This window comes from Octopus sinensis, unplaced genomic scaffold (genome assembly GCF_006345805.1).
Source record: "Octopus sinensis unplaced genomic scaffold, ASM634580v1 Contig11541, whole genome shotgun sequence".
Lineage (NCBI taxonomy): Eukaryota > Metazoa > Mollusca > Cephalopoda > Octopoda > Octopodidae > Octopus > Octopus sinensis.
In genome coordinates this window covers 115,247-140,000 of record NW_021832381.1, presented here as the reverse complement: position 1 = coordinate 140,000, position 24,754 = coordinate 115,247, and the positions used below count along the sequence as shown (strand labels likewise).

The following is a 24,754-nucleotide window of genomic DNA, read 5'->3' as shown; positions in this document are numbered from 1 at the left end:
GAATCATCTTTTAAAGTTAAAGATAGGCGTTCCAGTGATTTTATTACGAAATCTTGCGCCACCTAAATTATGCAACGGAACGAGGTTAGTTATCAAAAATTTGATGGCTAACGTAATAGAGGCGACGATATTAACAGGTAAGTATAGAGGTGAGGATGTTTATATTCCACGAATTCCGATAATTTCTGATGAATTACCATTTAGATTTAAAAGGCTGCAATTTCCTTTGAGGATGAGTTTTGCAATGACAATAAACAAGGCCCAGGGACAGTCATTAAAGGTAGTTGGGTTATTTTTAGAGAGTGAGTGCTTTTCACATGGACAGCTGTATGTGGGATGCTCGAGGGTAGGCAGAAGAGAAAATTTATTCATATATGCCAAGGAAGGACGGACGACAAACATCGTTTATCAACAAGCGATAGAATAGGGTTACATTAAACCAGGTAGTTTTATACATCTACATAAACTTATAGTTGTTTGATGAAACAGCCCCTCCGCAGGAGCTAGGTCGCGGTGAGCGAAGCGAGCTGCCGAGCTAGTTTTATATAAAATATTTCAACCACGCTAAATTTAACATGCGTAAGTGCACAAGATTGTCTTTTACTGAAAAACGTCGCATTATTGCATACATGGAGGAGAACAAAAGTCTCACGATGACCGTATAGCTTACATTTTTTCTTCTGTTTTGAAGAAAAAAATATCTCGAAGGGCTGTGAACGATTTAAGACTTGGAAAAGAGAAAATAATGTCTACTGATCCTATTTTCTCCAATAAGAAGAGATTATCTAACTTAACTTATTCTGTTATTGACACCGAACTATTAACTTGGATGGAATACATTGAGCTTAGAGGGGGGTTTCTGGACGATAATTCAATTTTGTTGAAAGCAAAGAACATTGCTAATATTTATGGAATTAAAGAGTTTAAAGCCAGCAATGGATGGCTAAGCAAGTTCAAGATACGGAACAACTTAAAATTGAGGTCTTTATATGGAGAATCAGGATCTGCTGCAGTTGATCAGAAACAAGAAATTGATGCATTTACTTCTTTGATCTCTGCAAATATTCAACAATATAATGCTGAAAACATTTATAACGCTGATGAAACTGGGATTTTTTACAAATCTATCCCTTCAAAAAGTATTTGTCAGAAGGTTCGACGTGGACATAAAATATTTTTTTGGTTAAACTATTTTTTATACGAAAAATTCTTTTAGTTGTGGATCGATGCCCATCCCATAAACTTTACGCTGATTTACAGTCAATTGAAGTTCTTTACCTACCTTCGAAGACTACAACAATTCTACAACCAATGGATCAAGGAATCATTAGATCCTTCAAATGACATTTTAATAAACTTAAATTTGTGTTAATGTTAGAAAAAATTGAAAATGGAGAAAATCCACTGGAAGCTCATAAAAATAACCTTAAAAGACGGTCTTCTTTTTACATATTTTGCCTGGAAAAAAGTAACGACCAAAACAACTACAAATTGTTTCGGACATTCAAAATGGATCGAATGTGAAAATCAACTCGAAAGACCAACTGGTGAAATTGATAATTATGATCAAATGGTAAATATCTTGAAAATATTGGACCCGGTCGATAAAGATGATTTTATTAATTATGAATTTACCGAAATAGATGAAATTGAAGATTACCTTAATATTGCTGGAGATTCTTTCCCATAAAAATATGACGATGAAGATACTCATAATGACCAATCTCATGTGAATTCAGAAGAGGCTTTGAAAATGTTGAAAAGAATAAAGTCATTCTTTTATCAAAATTTTAATTTAATTACAGCCAAAAAATTTATCATAACTTATTTAAAGCAGAAGAACTGATGGCGATTCAGTTTCCCCTCACTATTGCTTGGGACACGTTCTGGAGGAGTCATCTCGTCTTTAGAGGATTGTGTGTTCTCAGGGTCTTTAGACTTCCAATACACATGAGGAAGCGCAACGACTCCTTCCCAATCGATCCCAGGGTTTCGACGGCAACCGGCCGGAAAACGTAGCGATCGGTGAGCCCATCATATTTCTTCTTCTTGATGTCCTCTGCACTATCCGCAGCTGTGCCAGCATTGCAGGCACTTTCCAACATATTTGTCTTGGACAAGGAGTCGGAACATGTTGAATCCCATACGAGAGGCTTTCCTTCCAAAAACGGAAAGATAGTCATCCCGTCTGGGCGTTTTCCATCTCCTCGGTCCAATCAGGTGGTTCCAGCACTGATGGGAATCCGATTGAATCGAGAGCTCTTCTTATAACGTCGTTGAGAGCTGAATGCCTCGGGAATCTACCAGCGCTTTTTCGACAGGAAAGGGGGTGGAGTCCAAATTGATCAATCGATGCACCACAGCGGCATTTGTGTGGTTCACAAACTTTGAGACCGATACGTAGACAGATACCGACTCGCAGTGTGTCAGAATCCAAGAGAGTCCCCAAGCTTCCGATCGGGAAGGCTTCCAACCATTCTCCACTCCCCGTGGACCTCCCGGCAAGCAAGCATGCTCTACGGTGTTGATTCGATGTCTTTAGGAGACTCTCGAACCGACCTTCGCACACAATCTTGTCATAACTCTTCTCTGAGGAGAAGTCCGACGGCAGCTTCGATTCGTTTGCGCTCCAACTGTCAAAGTAGGCAGTCATCTTAGGTAATGAAAATTCGGGGAGGAGATGGAGAATCTTCTGAACCAGAGTTTGACTGCTGTATAGTGAAGACAGGAATGCGGGGCGGGACACATCGGTAGGATTTCGGATGCCAAGACCTCTAAAGAAGACAGGAAGGGAAGCTTGTTTCCAGCCTTGATCGTCGAATTTTATGTTTATGATGCGTTCAGTTGTTTTCCGGAAAAGTACATTAATAGAATGAAGTTGATCATTTTCTAAGAAGCAGGGTGACCCCCGTAGCACATGATTTAATTTTTGGATGCCAAGGGCATTTTATCAAAATGAAAATTTTGATATAAATTCGTTGGAACTAATCGACACCGTTATTAAGAATATGGCTGAATTAAAAAAAACTATTAAAGATTTTTTTAGAATAGAATAGAATAATGTTTATTGAGCGAAAAGAAAAAGAAAAACAAGGAAGAAATCATCGGCGGGGAGATAAAAACAAGGCACCGAAGTGTCTCTTTCCATGCGTATCCCCAATACTAGTCATATTTGACGACAATTCTCCAAGACCATCCGGATCGTGGGCACAGAGGATTCTTGTGAGTCTTTTAACCTTCCGTCAAGTTGTACTCCGTAAGCCAAATTCATAGCGAAACGTCTTGTCTTTTCCAACTGTTCGATCAGGTAGTCACTCTCCTCCGTACCGTACCAGCCCTCGTAGCCATATGTGAGGACTGGCTGCACACACGTTTTGTATACGTAGATGTACGTTTCCGGATCCAGATGGAACCTGGTTAAGCTTTTGAGGATCCTCACACTCCTCTTTCTCTGATTTGCTATATGCTCTACGTACGAGCCACGACAGTTAATGGTTGCTCCCAGGTAAGAAAGATTTTTTCTTTTCGAGAGATCCATCACATAGCTACTCATCGCATATGCACACGACTCCGCATAGCGACTCCCTCTCCGCAACCATGAAATGGTGCTCTTCTCCGGTGCTAGGGTCAAACCCTTCTCTATAGTCCACATCTTTAGCGTTGCAATGTATGATTTCAGTCGTCTCCAAGACTGCGATATCCTTTTCGAGGTATCCATGACCAGGATATCGTCAGCATAGATAACGAGCTTGCCAGTACGTGTCGACGGCAGAGGAATGTCCGCCAAGAAGAGGTTGAACAGAAGTGGACTCAAGATAGATCCCTGCGGGACTCCCCTTCTAAGTTCCACACACCCCGATAAGCGGTTTCCACAGCGGACAAATGATTGTCTTCCTGACAAGAAGCTCTCCAGCCATCGATAGGTCTTTATCCCGGCTCCGATGTCATGGATTCTGGAGAGTAGGCCCAGGTGCCACACGCTATCGAAGGCTTTGGCCAGATCCAGACACACCACAGTTAGCCATGCTTCATTTCTGTCAGCACGGGATAATTGGTGCTTAACTCCCTGAGGCAGTCCCCTGTGGATCTTCCTCCACGAAATCCCCATTGTTCGGGTAGAAGCAAATTTTGTGATTCTATATGACCAGAGAGTCTGTTAAAGACAATCTTTTCCATTGTCTTAGAGAAAGCACAAATGAGGCTAATTGGCCGGTAGTTCTGTGCCAGCAGTGTCGATTTACCAGATTTTGGAATCATTCGAACAATCGTATGCTTCCACGCCGATGGAAGGTGTCCGAACGTCCAACTGGCGTGAAACAACATAGTCAATGCTTGTATCAAGATTTCAGGGGCCTTCTTTAACAACTTCGGAGGGATGTAGTCGAAGCCAGGCGCCTTGTTCTTCAACCCAGCAATTGCCCTTTCAACCTCTTCCTGTGTTATCGCCCCACATAATGGTCCCTCCGATAATTGCGAAGAGCCAAGCTTTTTCACAATTCGGTCATAAGTCCCTCGTGGAACGCTAGACTCGACCTCTTGAACCTGACTGAGTTGGTTCCTGAGTACTTCCGGAATACGATCAGAGGAGATATATTTCCCGTCTGGTTCTTTTAGTGAAATTTCAAATCCTTTGGCATCATTTCTGGTAAGGCGTTGATATGCTTTCCAGAAATTAGGGTTTCGCTTATCCAGTTTTCTGCATTCAGACCTCCATTTACTTTCAACCTCAGTCTTGGCCATTTTTGCAATAGTAGATTTTATCTTGTCGATCTCCAATTTCAGGCGGCATTTGATTGACTCAACCCGACATCTTCTCCTGCGATTTTCCAGGGTACCTTTCGTTCTGATCAGAGTGACAAGTTTCGAATTCATCCGCTTTTGCGTTCCTTTGGGTTTCCATACATTTTTTAATGCATAAATATCCAGGAATTTTATGATTGACGATCTAAGGTGATCATCGAGATTGTCAATATCATCTCTGCTTCTCAGAGGCTGGGACACGACATTTCGAAGAGAATCTCGCATATATGATTCGAATAAACTCCAGTTCATGTTCACGAGGTTGTAACCAATGAACAAGTCCTCCGTAACATTCATAGTCATCTTTATCAACATCGTTTGCGGCACGTGGTCAGAGCCAATGTCCGCTTCCAACCTCGGTATGTAACATAAAGGACTAATTGATGCCGAGCATAGAAAAAGACCCAAGCGATCAGCCCTGCCTCTGTCTGCATAATGATTAAGTTCTTCCGATGTAAAGACCGAAAAACCCAAGCTACTGGCCAAGTCCTCAAGGACAGTTCCATCCATATTCGTAGTTTCACATCCATAACTCACATTTTTGGCATTAAGATCTCCTGCTAGGATTGACAGGCAATTTTCCTCAAAGAACGTTCCAATAACGTTTGAATAGCGCCTTAGCGACTTTGAGTACATTCCCCCGACGGTTAGCCAGCCAGCAGTCGTGTGCAGCTCGAGCACAATAAGTTCACAGAGTGACTCCTCCACAATTCTGATGTTTCTTACCTTAAGGTTCGCCCTGTAGTAGCCTGAGGTTCCTGTCCCCGCCACTGAGTTTATTTTCCATGGTATATTAATAAACTTATAGCCTTCGAATTCCACCCTCGTAGCTTCCTTCAGCTTAGTCTCATTGATAATCAATATGTGAGACTTCGCTGTGGCCAGCAGGAGCCTCAGCTCCGATGCCCGTCTCGCAAGCTATTTTTTTAGTTAATTTTTTCCTTTTAATTTCTTTCGATTCTCTTTGTTTCTTTGCTCAAATATGACTTGAAAGACTCACTTATGATCGGAAAGTATCGAAAACGGAGATGTTTTCAAAATTTCAATGTCAACAAATTTATTGATTATTTATATTGCTCGCCATTTTTTCTTCGGTCCCGAAAATGGCGAGCACCAGAGGTTTTACTGTATTAGGCAATTCATTAAATAATCTCAAGTACGCACATATCCTCACATCTTGGCACTTCCTTAAAATGCATAATATCTTAGGCAATTCATTACAGAATCTCAAGTACCCCGAATCCTCACATCTAAAGACCTCCCAAAATTTCATATTATATTACGCAATTCATTACATAATCTCAAGTACACCAAATCCAAAAATTTTAAACCTCTCCAAATTGCATAATATTTTAGGCAGTTACTTAATTAATCTCTAGTACCCCGATATCATCACATCTTGGGACCTTCCAAATTGCATATTATTTTACGCAATTCACATCATAATCTCAAGTACCCCCATATATTCACATCTATAGATCTCACCTAATTGGATAATTTCTTAGGCAATTAATTTTATAATGTCAAGTACGCCCATATCCTCACATCTTGGCACTTCCTTAAAATGCATAATATCTTAGGAAATTCATTACATAATCTTATGTACCCCCATATAGACACATCTAGGGATCTCCACTGATGGCATAATATATTCCCAATTCATTACATAATCCCCATATCCTCATCTAGGGACCTCCCCAAATTTAATGATATATTATGCAATTCATTAAATAATCTCAAGTACCCCCATATCCTTACATCTATAGACCTTTCCAAATTTCATAATATCTTACGCTATTCATTACATAATATGAAGTACCCCCAATATCATAATATCTAAAGACCTCTCCAAATTTCATAATAGATTACGCTATTCAATACATAATCTTAAGTACCCCCATATACTCACATCTAGGGATCTCAACTAATAGCATAATATATTAAGCAATATTTATTTAATTGACTGTATTTGTGTTGTGACGTGCGGTGCAAGTTCATCCAAGCTCTTTATAAACTCGTGTTAACTTTTTCATATTTTCCTCCTAATTAAAAAAAAAATTGTCAAACAATTGATGTTTGCTTACGAAATTCCCAAGTTGAGAAAAAAAACTTTGTTTTGTTGTTAACTGATGCTGCACCGTATATGATGTCAGCCGTAACTAGAATACGTATATTTTATCCGAATATGATTCACCTTGTTTCGCCCATTTACTTCATAATTGTGCACTAAAAGTGCGTTCTCACTATCAAGACATCGATTTCTTAATATCATCGATGAAGATTGTGACGCTTAAAAATAAAAGTCGTCAAAAGCTTTTTTTCAGAATTTTGTCTACCTCCAGATGTTGTTGTCACAAGATGGGGCAGCTGGCTTAAGGCTGCAACATATTATTCAAAACATTTGAACAAAATCCGAAGGATTGTTTCCACGTTATCGAACAGGAAATTGAAATGACATTTGGTTGTGTCAATAATGTCGACCCAAAATGTCCAAATCAGAGTTGATACGTAAATCATGCCTGAAACGAAAATCCAAATTAATAAAGTTGAAATTTTTTGTATGACAAGAGGAATTTTTTCATTTAAATTAAGTTAGTTTATTTTTAAAACGGTAAAGTCGTGAAGGGGGGGAGAAGGTAGAACGGTTCTTTTTCATGCAGAATATGCACTGGGCGCCACCACAACAACAGGTGAACCGCATGCCGCCACGTATTATCGCGTACCCAGAAGATCCTTGGCGTGGTTTTCGACTCCTTAATGACGTTCTCAAGTCACGTAGAGGAGGCCCTAGCTAAAGGTCTGCGGAAGTGGAACGTCTTGAAAGCTCTGTTAAAGAAGAGTCCCTTCCCCCTGAAAGATTGTGTCAGCAAAGTCTACCAACAAGTGATTGCCCCGACGGTTGAGTATGCCTGCTCAGCCTGGAGGTTTGCTATTGCTTGTTCGAAAGCGGAACGTTTGAACTCACTCAGAAGGAAGATTATGCTCCACACTGACACCTCAGTTGGCAGTCTTGCTTCCGAGGAGGCGACGCAGAAGAATGGACAGGGTTTCCTACGTTTCTGCAAGGAACTGGGAAACCCACTCAAGGAAAAGGTGGCACATGCAGAGGAATTTCGGTCGGTTATAAAGAAATGCACTCCAATTGAGTTCCTCTGCAGAAGGAAGAGAAGGCTTTTCCGGATTACGGTCGGGTCATCAGAAGATCATGTAAGGAAAGTACGGCTGTTGTTGGAGGCAGGGATCACCTAATTAGTTAGTTCTGACCTATCTTTCTCGGTGATCTTGGAGTTAATAAATAAATAAAATAAATAATAAAACGGTAAACCTTTGTTTTTTGTTCTTGTATGAGTTGAGTGAAGGTAGGTAACGAACAGTACGCCTCTGTTGCCCATCAACGTGGGATGCTAACATTTCGCGAGGACACCCAGCTGAACAAAAACGTAAAAATGGAAAATGAAAGGAAGTTGGTAGCAACTTTTCTCCTTACGCTATCGAGGTTCACAGCTGCGTGGAGAGAGTTGAGTGGTCCGTTAGAGAAAAAAAGACTTTGGCAGCGTGAACTGAGGCCTCACAACCGTTGGTGATCTTCACCCAAGTTGCTGAGGAGCAAATTCAAAGCTAAAGCGGGGACATACACTCGTCGCTGCCAATTTAGCGGTCAGGTTACGGAAGTAGTTTCCAACTGCTATGGGACTTATTTCGCCGTATTTTTCCGGAAATGCGAGTAAATGTACCTAGAAGAGCATGTTCCTCGCGAACTGTGGGATCTCACCGCTTAATATCCTGCCGACTAGAGCGGCTATAGCGGATATCAGGCTGTTCCCTACCTCTCCAGTCGAGGGAAAGGTGAGGTTTTTAATATGGACTGGGTGTAAGCCATCGAGTTCGCCGCAGCTTCTTTTCCCGAATGATTTGATTGAAGTTCTGATTCCTTCCTCTGAATGGTTGAGGGTGGAAGGCACAGATAGACGTGTAAAAGGTCGTGCATGAGGAAGAGGGTCTGGGTGTTTTGATCTCAGATATGTAAGGACATCCGGAATCCGTTTTAGCCCTATCTCGCGGTTCAGTTAAAACTCATTATAACGTCTAAATTTTTCACGTTTTACTGGTAATTGAGAATGTAAGAATATTCGTGCGCAAATTAAAAATTGATTTCTCTATATCATAAAGTTCATCGCCCCATTTGGGTGATATCCCTCACGCTGAGAACCACTGATTTATAACTAGGGCAACCGAAAGTCAACAAAGTCAACTTGAGTTTTTTGCTTAATTATAGTGTTAAAATGATATTAGTCAATTATTTCGATAAAAAATGTATATATAAAAAGTTATAAAAGCAACAAAGTCAATTTTCTACTCTCTACCGTCAACTTTTATTTTATTGAGCAACTTTTTTACTCTTATTGTCAACTTTTATTTTATTGAGTATAAAAATTTATAATAACATTTTTTTAATATTAATATAATTTCATAGTGCACGTTTCTTCGGTTTTTGTTGACTGCTTTTTTACAATGCCTAAAAACAGGAGTTCCAACACTAAGCGAATTTCTTCTATTGTTAAAAAATATCCTTCATAAGTTACGAAATACATCCATTATTGATTTTTTAATAAATATGGACATTTTGTTCCTTCGGAAACCAAATGCAGAGACATTGTTACATTTCTTGGTGAAAGGATGGTTTCACAAATTATTAACACAGTTTCAAGTGAACAAATTGTTTTAATGATTGACGAAAGTGATTTTGGAAAAGAGAAGTATATTAATTGTCTTGTTGGAACGTTAAAAAATCCACAAGAATATTTTTTAATTGATTGTATTGCAATTAGTACAGCTCCCAATTCCGCGATTATATGTCAAATTATTGATGACGTCATTCGAAAACTCAATGTTGATAGGAAAAATTTTTATTTACTTATTTCTGATGCTGCTTTATATATGGTTTCTTCTGGAAAAGTATTAAAGCAATTATATTCAAATCTATTTCATGTTACTTGTGTGGCGCATTTATTACATAATTGTGCTTCAGAATTAAATCACATTATCCAGAGTTAGATAAATTAATATCGTGCGTCAAAGCACTTGTTGTCAAAATAATTCACGACGTCAATTATTTACAGAAATGAATATCCACCCGAGCCCATTGTAACTAGATGGGGCAGTTGGTTAAATGCTGCTGACTATTATGCAAAAAATTAACACAAATCATCAATATTTGTAATGGTATAGAACAGCGGTTCTCAAATGCGGCCCCCGGGGCCGCATGTGGCCCCCAGGATTTTTTTTGCGGCCCCTCTAGAGTAACTAACTTTTTTAATTTTTTAATAATGTTTAAATTTAATTATTCATTCTTAAGGTTAACATATCCATAATTGGTGATTTCATTAATCATTTGAAGCACGTTTTGGGGACATTTATATAATTTAATTTTTAGAATTTTAAAGAATTCCTTCCTTTAATGAAAATATTCGCAACTTTATTCAGCGTGGAAATTAAGGATGCGCCTGCAAAATTCAACTAGAACTCATTAATTTACTGGCGGCATTGTTCAAAAATGCGTCTATTATTAATTTTTACGAATTAATTCCTCAAGACAAATTCAAAAATATAACATACAATGCATATATGAATATATCAATGTTTAAATCTACATATTTATGCGAATCAATATTTAGTAAAATGATTCGAATAAAAAATAAATATCGTAACAAGCTCACGGATAATCACTTGAGTCAGCTTTTACGAACTTCTTCGACTTTACTTATTCCGATTTCAAAAACTTAATAAACAAATAGTATTTTCTTTTAGATACAACGTCTTTTGTAGATTTTTTTAGCTTTTATTTCTTATAAAAAAATGAAAATTAAAAAAAAAAAAAAAGAGTCTAAAACTTATTACGCATCAGCAGTGGCTGCACTTCGGATTGCAAGCGAGTTACCGGCTTGGAAAATATAAAAATATATTAAAATATTTTTGTGCGGCCCGCGAAGCTAATCTTAATTATCGATTTGGCCCTTGAGCTAAATACTATTTGTTTATTAAGTTTTTGAAATCGGAATAAGTAAAGTCGAAGAAGTTCGTAAAAGCTGACTCAAGTGATTATCCGTGAGCTTGTTACGATATTTATTTTTTATTCGAATCATTTTACTAAATATTGATTCGCATAAATATGTAGATTTAAACACATTGATATATTCATATATGCATTGTATGTTATATTTTTGAATTTGTCTTGAGGAATTAATTCGTAAAAATTAATAATAGACGCATTTTTGAACAATGCCGCCAGTAATTAATGAGTTCTAGTTGAATTTTGCAGGCGCATCCTTAATTTCCACGCTGAATAAGTTGCGAATATTTTCATTAAAGGAAGGAATTCTTTAAAATTCTAAAAATTAAATTTATATAAATGTACCCCAAAACGTGCTTCAAATTGATTAATGAAATCACCAATTATGGATATGTTTAACCTTAAGAATGAATAATTAAATTTAAACATTATTAAAAAATTAAAAAATTTAGTTACTCTAGAGGGGCCGCAAAAAAAATCCTGGGGGCCACATGCGGCCCCGGGGCCGCATTTGAGAACCGCTGATCTAAGCTACCAATTACTCCATTTCACCACGCATTATTATTGGATTGCCCGGCAACATCGTGTGAAGTAGAAAGATCATTTTCTATTCTTCACAAAATTTTAACCAAAGATAGAATTTCCTACCTGAAAATGTTAAATATTATTCAATGTTGTGCTTTAATAAATAATTTCTGTTTCTTAGGGCAACTTTTATGCATATTATGTCAACTTTTTTTATTTTTAAAGCAATTTAGTTGACTTTTAAGGTCAATTTTTTACATTTTTAAGAGCAACTTTCCGGTTGCCCTATTTATAACATAAAAAATAATCTTGACTCTAAAAGCTTTCTGTTGAATTTTAACTTTAACTACGAATCAAAATTTTTTGATTTTAATATTATTTGATTTTAATTTGTTTATAGATTTAAATATTTAAATAAACGCAAAATATTTAGTTTTACATGCAGTGTGCTGCATTCAAGAGGAGATGTTCTGGTTCTAATATTGTTAATCATACATAATTTATTTAGAAGAAATTGGATCTCAAAAAATAAATGATAAATTTAAAAAATTGAACAAGCGTTTTTGCCATTTTTCGGAAAGCAAATTAATATCTAGAGAAAGTCAGGATGAATTTATCTCTGTCTTATCAATAATACCAGGTACAGGAAAAGCTTTTTTTACAAATTTAAAGGATCAATTGAATTGTTTACAGATGTTGCAATGAAGCAAGTAATCGCGAGACGAGCTTCTTGTGAGCAAATAAGAAATTTAAATCATACTTGTACGTGTATTTGCCATATGGATATTCTCACACCACATTGTCAATGCCCATGCTGGTACAAATTTTAATTAATTGAATTTTTAATTATTTTTTTAGAAATCTAGGATAATTGTATTTTTAGGAAGGACTTTATTAAAAAGGATCCCTGTTTTTCTGTCGACGACGTTCGAAAGTTGTGTAAAAATTTAATTACTCAAATGTTGGAGAAAGTAACAAAAATTTTTGATGAAATTCTTTATCAAAGATTGAATAGTTAGTTTATTTACATATTTATTAATATATAGAGCAAAGTCATGAATTTCGTAATTTGTATGAACATGAAATTGGAGTTATTCCTCAAGATGTTACGTCTTGTAAGAATTCGAGGTAATTTTATTTTAGACGTTTCGTAATATGACGAAAACAATACGTAAAATTAATTACATAAATGATTTTTTCGATTTTTCATACTAATTCTTTTATTTGATAACCAAAAGATTAAACAGAAAAACACATCAACATTTGAGAAATGACCTATTTTTTGTAATCTAAAAATTCATTAAGACAAAGAATGGCATCAATTTTTTGTTTGTTTGCGATATATATATTAAATTGGCTCTTCCTCCGTCAATTCTATTATAAATTGTCTTAAAACAGAATCTGTTATGATTTCAGAATGTTTTTTTCTACATGTAGGAAACTACTAGGTCAGGGCTGTCAAACACGCGGCTCTCGTTCTGTATAGGTGCTGCCCGCCAGCCTCATCTGCAACAGAAATGTTTAGTAGAGTGATGCAGCCTTTACTAATGTATGAATCGAAAGGCTGGTATCAAACGGAAAAAAGTGGCCGTCTAATCGCCAAAGTCGAAAAACTAGACAATTTGCCATCAAATCTGCATTCGGCCATGAGCTCGGCAGTCCACTGGACTTCATATGATAAGAGACAGCCATGCGAAAAAATAAGATCGGGACGAATAATAGATAGAAAAAGATAGTTGTGAAGAAAAACAATTGTTCGGACCGGATAAAATCACACCAAAACAAAACGGTATATGTAAATTGTAGTTTTCTTGAGTTTCTAAAAAGCATTTTTGGTTTGTTTTGCTACTCTTTTATGTTTCTGTTATTGATAATTCCGAATTTACACCGAAATATCAATTATAAGTTCCATTGGCTCTAGAGTATTGGACAGGTTCTGGGAATCCAAGATTGATGCGCCATTACACATCATTCATAAAGTCACCGATAAGAATGTGGCACAGAGAAAAAACGAAAAAAAACGAAACGAAAATTTTATTTTAAAATAAAAGGCTGTTAGTAGAGGGTATAATTAAGACCTTCAGCATTTCTGCCTTTTCAGTCCCGCACACACGCTCTCCTCTCAGCCGCAAACTAAGACTTACCGTCTTACCTGCCACCCAGACATTATCTTTTCTAAGATTTTAGGGAGGCCTTTGAGGGACAATTCCTGGGTGTCCGTGAGCTCCACTCGCCATCCTAAGCCATGGGCTAGCCGGATGGCTCGTCTTCTAACTTTCTTGAGCGCGTCAACGTACTTCTCTCGGTCCTCACAGAGGTGCCAGGCATGTACGCCATAGGTAAACACGGGTAACACCATGGCGTTAAACACACGTAGCCAAGCACCTCTCCGCAGCCGGAAAGCACGCAACGCGCCTAATCGCTGCATTGCACGCATTTTCGTACGTGCAATGTGATCATCAAACTTACCGGACGGCTTAAAGAGCACGCCCAAATAAGTCATCCGATCAACTGCAGCAATTGCTGACCCGTTCAGCAATAACCTAGGGGCGTAATTAGTCTAACCCCTCGTCCTTTTACAGACTTTAAGAACACTGCACTTATCCGCACGCATCTTTAGACCCCTACTCCCACACCAGTTTACAAGTCCATCCACAGCAACCTGTAGCCTACGACACGCACACTCAGGTTTCATCGAGTGATCCCAGAGGATGATGTCGTCTGCATAAATTACCATTTCAGTACGAGCATTGACTGGCATGGGCGCAGATGCCATAAAGACATTAAAAAGCGTGGGACTCAGCACAGAGCCCTGAGGGACCCCGCGAAGGACTGTTCTGACTTTAGAAAAGACCCCCTGATGCCGCACGACCTGTCCGCGAGATTCAAGGAACCCCGATAGCCAGCGTCTTAGACACGGAGAAACCCCACACGTGGTGAGGGAGTTCCAGAGGCCGTCGTGCCACACCGAGTCGAAGGCCTTTTCAATGTCAAGACTAACTAGCATACCACATTCCTTCTTCTGGAGGGCGCACTTCATCTCAGAAGACACCTTCCATAAGCAGTCTCCACACGAACGACCCTCCCTGAAGCCCCATTGGAACTCAGGAAGGGCATCAACCATCGTCAGCTCCTCCAGGAGCCTTCGTTGCATGATCCTTTCTAAAATTTTAGATACAGCGGGAAGCAAGGAAATAAGTCTTTATCCCCCAGGGACATCATGAGGCATCCTGGGTTTTCCGATAAGGATTACCTCAGCCACTTTCCATCTAGAGGGGATCATCCCAAGTCGCAAGCTCCCGCTAAACAAGACCTGTAAAGCCGTGATCAACAACGGCAGGGCCTTCTTAAAGATAGCCATAGGGATCCGGTCCAGACCCGCCGCAGTGTTCTTACTTCGGGAGATCGCTGCCAGAATCTCCGCTTCGGAAATGTCGCTTGCATCGTTCCTTGATATGCCCAGCTGGCAGCGCTTGTCCCACGACAACATCTGCTGGACAGTATCAAAGGACGATGTCTCCACGAACTGGCTTCCTTCAGTTCCAGAGATGTTATCGAGGTGGGTCGAAAATATTTCAGCCACCTCAACCGGGTCCGAAACAAGGGTTTCATCAGAGCGTTTAAGGCGCACTGAATTTGCTACCCCTCTCCCCGACAAGCTCTTCAACTGTTTCCAGAAGTCCGGGAAGCGGGCGTCTACGCGTCTGCAGGCTCGCTCCCACCGTGAACTTTCGAGTTCGCGGATTTCTCTTCTGATCTCCCTCTGAAGCCGGCTAATCCAGCCTCGAAACCAAACACGGTTTTCCTCGTAAACGCATTCGTCCCGTAGTCTGGATAGCCGGCGCTTAAACTTAATTTTATTTAAGACCCGGTATGGGAGCGTGGAATGTGACTGACCCTGCACTGAGTTCTGTTTGAAATTATCTCGCATATAATCAGTCAGGGCAGCATTGATTCCATTATCTAACGCCTCCAACTCACGTATATTGGCACAGGTATTCCCCACCAGAAGTGAGGGCAACCTGCTGGCCATGAACCTCTCCAGGTTGGCCCAAGAACCCGACCGGAGGTTGAAGTATCCCGGAACCCTTTGAGGGACTGGTTCGCGGAGTTCGTGCAATAGAGGCAGATGGTCGCTTCCAATATTGGGCAATAAAATTGTTTTACTAACCCAATTTAGCATTCCAGGACTGACCAGAGCAAGCCCTAGCCAGTCTCGTCCGCCTCGCGAATCGATGTGGTTTGGCTCACTTGAAGTCCGGATTTCCAGCCCGAGGTCTTCAACCAGAGTTTTCAGAGCCAAACCATGCGCATTGGTTACCCTGTAACCAAGCTCTATGTGCTTGGCATTCAGGTCTCCAACAACCATCGCCTTCGGATGCTTTCCAAAGAACTCCCGTACGTGCCAGGAACACGCCGTAAAGTTTTTCGAATACATCGCCTCTAGGTAAAATGTAAAGTTACCTATACGAATCCTTACTTGAAGGAATTCGCATAGGCTACAAGAACATATACCTGAACTTTGCAAGGCGAGGTACGGCTTGTAGAAGAGGCTAGTTCCCGTGCCACATATTGACCCCTGTTTCCAAGGTATGTGACAACAGTTGTAGCCATCAACTACGTACGGACCCCCCTTTACCTTCGTTTCGTTGACCACCAGAATGTCCGCACTCGTGGTGGCCAACATCCTCTGAACGGCGTCTCCTTTACCGGACAAGGAGCGCGCGTTCATCGATATAATGTTGAGCATCATATCGGTTCCTTGCCAAGGATCTTCTTGGCCTCAGCCATGTTGCAATGTAGCATATTTGCTACACCAGGTTGTTGTGCCCCAGGGGCTGCGACGCTAGCCGCGCGACTTACCTTCGAGATTACACCCGCACCTACCTTTCGGGTTGCCTCCTTGAACTTGGGGCAACCTTTGAAGTTGGCACTGTGTCCTAACTTACCACAGTTGACACAGTACCTCTTCGTAGGTGGCGAGGGGCATGCCTTGCGACCATGCTCCCCACCGCAGGTTCAGGCACTTCGCCTTCTCAGGACACCTCGTGTCCTGAAACCCTGTGCTTATGTGCCCGAAACCCTGACACCGAAAGCATTGGGTGGCTTTCGGGCGGGTCCGGACAGCACGAAGCCTGACGTAGCCAACCCTCGTACCCAGCAGTATGAGGCGCTCGGCTTCAGCAGGAGATCCCAGCGTGACCTCCACCACTTCAAGAGGCCGGTAACCTTGCTTGAAGCGTGCAATGGCAGAGGCACTGGGGTACTCCAGCTGCAGGTGTTCTAAAAGGTCGTTATCCTCGAAGTCCCGGGGACCCCAAGGAGGAGGACTCTTACCTGCCCTACCTTGCGTTCGAACCTGACAAGCCGATGCATGCCAGGCCCGAACGGGATGGACTTTTCCAGCTCCCTTTCGAAACTGGAAAAGTCCTCAGACTTCTCCCACCCAAGCAGGAATTGGGTGGGCTCCCTCTTCAGGACTCGATACCGCTTAGACGGCTGTATCGAGTCCAAAATCCCTAAGATTTTAACGACTGAGGCCTTTCCACAAGTGGGAAAGACCTCTAGTCGTGCTACCACGCCGAAAGTAATTCTACCCCCGGCGCGAGCGGTCTTCTTCGGAGGCGGATCCATCTCCGAAGACGAATTGCTAGAACCTAAGTTGTTAGAAATTGGACGACAAGCGACACGTTTGGGTTTCCCCACGGTACGCCAGCCGTCCTCACGGGTTACCTGAATAGGTTCGGGTTACCTATATTATGCAATTTGGGGAGGTTTATAAATTTTTTGATATGGTGTACTTGAGATTATGAAATGAATTGAGTAATATGTTATGCAATTTTGGGAGGTTCCTAGATGTCAGGATATCGGTGTACTAGAGATTATTTAATTAATTTCCTAAAATACTATGCAATTTGGGAAAATTTTTAAATTTTTGGATATGGTGTACTCGAGATTATGAAATTAATTGAGTAATATATTATGCAATTTGGACAGGTCTCTAGAAGTCAGGATTTCGGGGTACTAGAGATTATTTAATTAATTGCCTAAAATATTATGCAATTTGGGGAGGTTTATAACTATTTTGATATAGTGTACTTGAGATTATGAAATGAATTCAGTAATATATTATGCAATTTGGACAGGTCTCTAGATGTCAGGATATGGTAGTACTTGAGATTATTTAATGAATTAGCCTAATATATTATGAAATTTGGAAAGGTCTATAGATGTTAGGATATGGGAGTACTTAAGATTATGTAATGAATTGCGGTATATATTATGCATTTTGGGGAGGTTTCTAAATGTTCGGATATGGGAGTACTTGATATTATGTAATGAATTGCGGTATATATTATGCAATTCTTTAGCGGTTAGGCCCCAGGTCCCCGCGTTGTAAAGCAAGATTGGTTCGACAAAGGAGTTGTACAGCCGAATTCGAAGGCGGGTTCCTATGTACTTGCGCCTCATCCAGATCGTCCACATTTTTTTGAAGGATGTAACAGCCAGCACTTTCCTTCGAATAACGTCCTCCGAGTCCCCAAGGAGAGATCCAACTTTTTTGCATGTTCTCCACTTCTCCTCGTTTCTCGTCCCCAGGCGGGATATGGTAGTTCTTTCCGTTTTGTCCGGGTTTATTACAAGGGACCAGTCCTTCATTTGGTAAAAATAAGTTCGGTCTGATTTAATGGTTATAAAATACAAAAAATTATTTTTTATTTTTTTACATTTAATTAAAATTTTTAATTGTATTTTTAAATCGTGTTTTCAATATCACGTGCTTCTTCTGGAATAAAAAAGAAACGGTTCTTGAAAGATGAACCGAGAGTGTTTCAAGATAAATGGGAACTTCTCTATTTTTGCACAAGGGTTGATGGAAAAATACATTGTTTGATATGTAACAATTTTATCGCTATACCGAAAGAATACAACCTAAAGAGGCATTATCAATCTAATCATCTATCATACAGTTCTTTCGAAGGTATTAAGTTGCTTATTAACCAAGAAGGTCCAATGCGTGTTTCAAAGCTAAATGAATTGCTAAAAAATTTATCTGCGTTACAGACTCATTTTACAAAAAGTCATAATCAATGTACTGCATTAGTCACTGCAAGCTATGAAATCAGCAGAATGCTTGCAGTAAATGGAAATTGATTATACTCACGGAGACGAAGAATTGGGTTCCACAGATGTCGAAATGGTCTACAAGTTTGATCATGTTGATTTTCTGTCGGAGTAGACTTCATAGAACCCGTAATGATTTTGAGTGCTTGGTTTTGGATTGATTGTAACTTCTGAACGAGTCTTTTTGACAGCAAAGGCGCCCATGATGGACTGCGTAGTCCAATGTTGAAAGAATGTATTGTTTCTATATGAGTATTAAGCATTGCTTGTTTTGTTCAAAGTCTGTTCCGGTGAGTGAGCGGAGGGCATTCATTTTGCATTTGTGAGTCAGGTTTTCAATGTGTTGGCGAAATGATAGAGATATCGTACGTTATCCCGAGTATTTTGACTGTTTTAGTGTGGGGAATTTGAATATTGGTAATTCTTATTGTCGAAGTGAAATTGTGTTCTCTTGTATTACTTGTTAGAAGAGTGGCTGATGATTTGGTTGGTGATATGGATAGCCCGTTTAGAGTGATCCAGTTATACAGGGTATCAATGAATGGTTGAACTTACGACATGCTGTTGTTGGATTCGTGTTTGATGACGTGATCGTAATATCATCTGCGTATAGGAACAGAGATACATTTTCAGGTGGTGTAGAAATGTCCATGTCACTCAGTGTGTGATGACATGGGATTGACTGTTCATTGAATACCACAAGGGGTACTAAGACAGCTGGGTGTAGATAAGTCTCTATGCAGTCAACAGTTCTTAAGGGGAGTCTGGAGAGTGTCTTGTTTGATGCTTGGCGATTCAGTCCTTTTCTGAAACTTAGTCAGCGTGAGGCGCTGGATTGCACTTTCTCAAAGGTTATTATTTATTAACTCCAAGATCACCGAGAAAGATAGGTCAGGACTAACTAATTAGGTGATCCCTGCCTCCAACAACAGCCCTACTCTCCTTACATGATCTTTTGATGACCCAACCGTAACCCGGAAACCTTCTCTTCCTCCTTCTCTTCCTTCTGCAGAGAAACTCAATTGGAGTGCATTTCTTTATAACCGACCGAAATTCCTCTGCATAGGCCACCTTTTCCTTGAATGGGTTTCCCAGTTCCTTGCAGAAACGTAGGAAACCCTGTCCATTTTTCTGCATCGCCTCCTCAGAAGCAAGGCTGCCAACTGAGGTGTCAGTGTGGAGCATATAATCTTCCTTCTGAGTAAGTTCAAACGTTCCGCTTTCAAACCTCCAGGCTGAGCAGGCATACTCAACCGTCGGGGCAATCACTTGTTGGTAGACCTTGCTGACACAATCTTTCAGGAGGAAGGGACTCTTCTTTAACAGAGCTTTCAAGACGTTCCACCTCTGAAGACCTTTAGCTAGGGCCTCCTCCACGTGACTTGAGAACGTCATTAAGGAGTCGAAAACCACGCCAAGGATCTTCTGGGTACGCAAAGAGGGAATAGGATTGTCTCCAATGAATAGTTCCGGTCTATTCTTGAATCTTCTATCAGTAGTGAAGAGGGTGAATTGGGATTGCCAGAGAAAAGGAGGAAGAAAGAAGGTGCGTGGAGTCCCATCTTTTGCTCACTTCAAAAGCTCTGGAATTAGTTAGAAAATTAATTAGTTAATTAGTTTTTTTATTAATAAAGGGATTATTGAACAAAGCTCAATAAAAGTTAGTGATTTTTAGTAACAGATGAGCTAGAGCACATCGGCCAAGGCAGAAGTAAAATAGTCGACATTCGAAGTACTCAGTCCACTCATATTAACCCGTCCATTTGGGAGAACATAAACGTGATACTTTTCTCTTAGAATTTGTGCTTCATTCCCTTAGAGTCCCCAGTAGTTAATTACCAGTAAAGTTAAAGTAGGCAAACAACCCTTCGTTGTCCACAAGGAAATTAAAGTTTCTTCCCTCCAATTTGGCTTCTAATTTGTCCTTGACCGCCCTCCGAATACTGGTCACTCGCAAATTGTAGTTAGCAACTTCTTCCATCCTACAATACTCAACGAGTCTTACCATCGAGTCCTCAATTCGTCGTCTTTTAAAATCTCGTACACAATTTTCCCCCCAAAAGACGGAGGCATGAGATAAGAATTGGCGGCAAAATACTCCAATTGTGACAAGACTTGTCTCTTTGTGTCAAGACTGTCCATGACCGCGAAAATAAAGCCGACCCGTTCCCCTGTGTTACTCACTCACCAAGACATGCCATAAAGTCCAAAATTCTTGGAGAATGTCTGGGAAGTGAAAAACTCCATTCCATCCTCGAGAAACAGTCGAATAGCCCAGGCATCAGTCTCAAAGTCCTGTCCGAGTCCCTGGTAGGCAATATCAAAGAAGGGGAACAGTCCTCGTCCCTTCAATCGAAACAATCATAACTCACTTTGCACAGAAGCAGGATTTGCCTCCACTGATCATTCGAGAGGACTCCTCCTGAGGGGTTGTGACACGAAGCGTGAAGAAGGACGACCGAGTTTTGCTCAGCGTTCTACCGTGGACTGGTGAAGGAAACCTCCAAGTCTTGGATTAGTCCTTCAAAGTCGACTCGTTGTTGTTGTGAGTCGTAGTATCGATATCTGGACAACTCAAAACCCGCATCCTCAAAAATAGTCATGTGTTGTTCTGAGTGTTAGTCTAGTGAATACCCCAAGTTTGAAGTGGGATGTATATTCTCTTTCTCGATTTGATCAGCAGTCGAGCCCCCAATGACAGGGCCCCCGTTGCCCCGCATGACTGGAAAGCGAGGATCTACAAATATGTTTTGGGCTTACTCTCTCGTTCGACGAATCTTGTTTATCTTCGCCAAATACAAGTTTGGTGGCCAGGGGAGCCAATTCTGGGAGACCGGCCAGCGTTGAGTAAGAATGGGAGAAGTCCGGGTTGTTCAGAAGGGTAAGAGACACTTGTTTCACGACATCAAGTTTGTGGACTTTTTGGTCATCGCCAATGCACACTGGGAGTATCACATGAATGTGTACCTCCAAACAACAAGTTTAGTTTCCGTTTGTCGGTGTCCTCTTCGGATAGTTCGAAGAGATCAAACATTGAGTATTCTGGCTTGCCATTTTCAACCATTTCTGGAGATTTAAGAATCTCTATTTATAGAAAAGGTGTTTCAAACCACAATTGTTGGCTTTTAATGTATAGACCGCACCCTCAATTATATCTATTGTTGAATTCAAGTATAGTTGGTTAATTCAGATTGAATACTTACGTCAGTGCCTTGATTTAGAGTTGACATGTATAACATCAAAAGCGTGTTATTTATAATTGTTGACTAGATTGAAAGTTAATTGTTGATTGAAAAAATTGAATTAAAACATTTAAAGCCTTGTTTCTGAAGTCATTTTTACTTTCGAAACCAGTAATGTTATCGGTATAGATCTCCACGAAGACCCAGTGCTGAGACAACCTGGCTGTTCAAATGAAAAAAATAACAATAATAACATCTTTGTTGATAGAAATCAATCCAAACAACATTATTTATAACAATAACTTCATAAGGTCCAGAAAAATGAGTAGTTTGTATTATAGAATTAATTAAATTTTCCAGTATGTACCCCTCAATAACTGCAATTTTCTTCATTAATTTTTTTCCTGAATATTTTTGCCGCCTCGTCGACGGTTTTAATCATTGATATGTATTTTTCACGTTATCGACTAGAATCCAATTGTTTGTTTCCAATATTTTTACCTTATATTTTGTTTTTTTCGATCAAGAGCACAGGATGACAACGAGGCGCTGTCATTAAACACCCTAAAAAATATCATGCCGTAAATCAATTAAACTCCATCAGATTTATTCGCACCAATAGTCGTTGACATATTCTGGATCATCGGCCCGGAATCGTTTTCTTTTTTCGTCGGCCTGGACAAAGATTCTAACGAGATTTATTTTTTCCAAAGAGTCTCGTAGGCGATCGTCCGAGGGAACTGCCAGGTCATCTTATGCCCCAGAGTTTAAAATAATTTTTGTATGTTATTATTATTTAACCCCTAGAACACAGGAAAGAGGAATAGTAATCGTCTAATTAAGTCATCCCGGTGTCAGTGCGTCTCTTTTAATCTCTACATGTCGCGTGTCTCACCCACGACGTGGTGGCATTGCACAATAAATGTGAAAAAGAGCCGCAAACTCCCTATCATCTCTTCATAGAGACGTGGATGGTGTAGTGCATTTCTACTTAATTTTTGTATGTGTTAAAAAAAACCCAAATGAATGTTTAATTCATTACTTATTATTTATTTTTTAATATTTTTTAAATAAAACCTAATTATTTTTAACACATTACAGTAAACTCTCTCGAATCCGCCATTTTTGTTTTCTCCGATGCCTGAGTCGACAAGTGATAAAACACTATTTGGATCATTTGATGTGAGAACCCTGCTAAAAATTTTTTGATTCAAAATTTTTAAATCAATTTTAAAAAAATGTCTGTTGAACTAAGTCAAGCAGAAATTTATCTGTTCAATAAAAAAGAGAATTTGTGATTATTATTCTGCTAACTATTATAAAAATTATAAAAATATCCCTGTAATAAAATTAAATTTATGTGATCCTGTCAGTCCTTTATCTTATTTCAATTAGAAGGTTTCTTTCTAACCTGGTTATATTTTTACTGTAGATTTTGTTTTCGTGTGCAGATTCTCCAATTTTATTTGTATGCAGTTGTTTATAATATTCATTATCGATTTATGTTACACGCATTTAGCATTTGACCACACCTTGTCGCTAAGTGATCAACTGTTTTTGTGGCTGAGTTACAATGACTGCACAATTCTCCAGCATTGTCAAAAAATAGGTTGCGGTTCTGTATTAGACATAGAGGCCCCGTGGTTTTTGAAAGCGAATGTGTTTTCTGTTGCAGTGACTTTCTTGCTAATCAACACTGTACTGCCATCCCTCTCGTGTTTACTCCATATTTTCTTCCAATAGGAAAGACATTCGCTTTCGTTAAACACGAACTCTGCAGACGTTTTTCCATCATTTGATGTTCGGTAAAAACGTCGCCGAGTGAGTTCAAAGGACCAATTTTGCTTACGAAATTCTCTTCTTGCTTCACTGAGTCGTAGTTTTTTTGACAATCTTTATTTCGTCTCCAATGCAAGCAGATTATACTCTCTTTGACTTTAGAAATTCATATTCACTTGGGTATCCCTCGTTGCCTCATCAAACTTTGAATTTCCATTTTGGCCAATAAGCGTATGAATCTGTTAATACTGCACTTTAAGTTTGCTTTCATGTCTCCTTTCCAATTGTTATTCTTAGAGGAGTATTTTTTAAGAGCTTGGTATGTCAGCTGTACGGCATAGATAATGTCGGTGGTATCAGTCAAATTGAAAAAAGGAGTGGTCATGATGTATTTGAGAATCATTCCATTTATTCCAGAAAATATCTTTTTTCAAGTAGTTGTTATGGGACTTTTCTGGTCGGCGTCTGCATACTTCAAGGAATACACTTTACTTCCTCAATCTGGAAAGAGAATTCATTTGAGAATTCTCTAAAATCAGAGATTTCAGCTTTTGCATTGGAAAGTTGAACTTTTTCCCGACATCTTAGTCAGGCGCTTCAGGTTCGCCACAGACTTTGACGTAAGGAACTTTTTGTTAAAAGCCCGGATGATCATAGGCCGTCTACAACATGGTATCCTTTTGAATCTTTCTCCAGAGACATTAACCACTTCATTCGCGTTACTTAATTATGTCCTTGGTTATGTCCATCTGCGTTACTTGATCGATGATAGCCCCTAACGATAACAGATTAACAAGGCAATCCGGATGTGACACAAGACTGGAAGAATGGGTAACAGATCCATGCACTCCGAGCTGCCCATGGACCACATAGTCTACGTTATTAGTAGTTTCTCTTTTGTTATCTTTTGTAGATAGGTCCATAAAAACGTTTTGTTAGGCCACAATAGTTACTTACCCCGGCTTCTCAAACATGTAAGAAGCCGGCTGCAATCAGGTAGTGAGAAACAGAGATCCCGAATCCCAATAGGTGGTAACAGGTGAAGCAGTCCAGGACAGGAAAAAGGTCTTCAAGGGTGAGAGAGCGGTGTGTTTTAAAAATGAGTGGATGATTTCTCGACCGAAGTCGTGCAAGCTGGACACGGAGATACCTATTGAGTGATTGCTCTGAAGTATAGACCGGTGGCACAAGAGAATCAAGAAGTTTGTTATTCAAAAGGATACCACGTGGTGGATGGCCTATGATATTTTCCAAGGGTCTTGATAGAACGAGA

At 39.8% G+C, this 24,754-nt stretch overlaps 2 protein-coding genes and 1 long non-coding RNA gene across 3 annotated transcripts; 1 reads left to right on the top strand and 2 right to left on the bottom strand.

Moving 5' to 3' along the window:
• Positions 1 to 11,902: 11,902 nt before the first annotated feature.
• Positions 11,903 to 12,409, top strand: LOC115228969. Its single transcript, XR_003883286.1, has 3 exons — positions 11,903 to 12,035; positions 12,068 to 12,212; positions 12,279 to 12,409. It is a non-coding gene; the product is annotated as an uncharacterized LOC115228969 (long non-coding RNA).
• A 2,188-nt stretch (positions 12,410 to 14,597) lies between these two features.
• Positions 14,598 to 15,764, bottom strand: LOC115228977. Its single transcript, XM_029799418.1, has one exon. It carries the CDS (start codon positions 15,762 to 15,764, stop codon positions 14,598 to 14,600), a length of 1,167 nt encoding a protein of 388 aa, XP_029655278.1.
• Positions 15,765 to 20,145: 4,381 nt separating this feature from the next.
• On the bottom strand, positions 20,146 to 23,866 carry LOC115228976. The gene is made up of 4 exons (XM_029799417.1): positions 23,686 to 23,866; positions 21,462 to 21,586; positions 20,719 to 20,866; positions 20,146 to 20,334 (listed from the first exon to the last, which is right to left on the bottom strand). Exons 1-4 carry the CDS (start codon positions 23,864 to 23,866, stop codon positions 20,207 to 20,209), a joined length of 582 nt encoding a protein of 193 aa, XP_029655277.1. The 3' UTR covers positions 20,146 to 20,206.
• Positions 23,867 to 24,754: the final 888 nt, after the last annotated feature.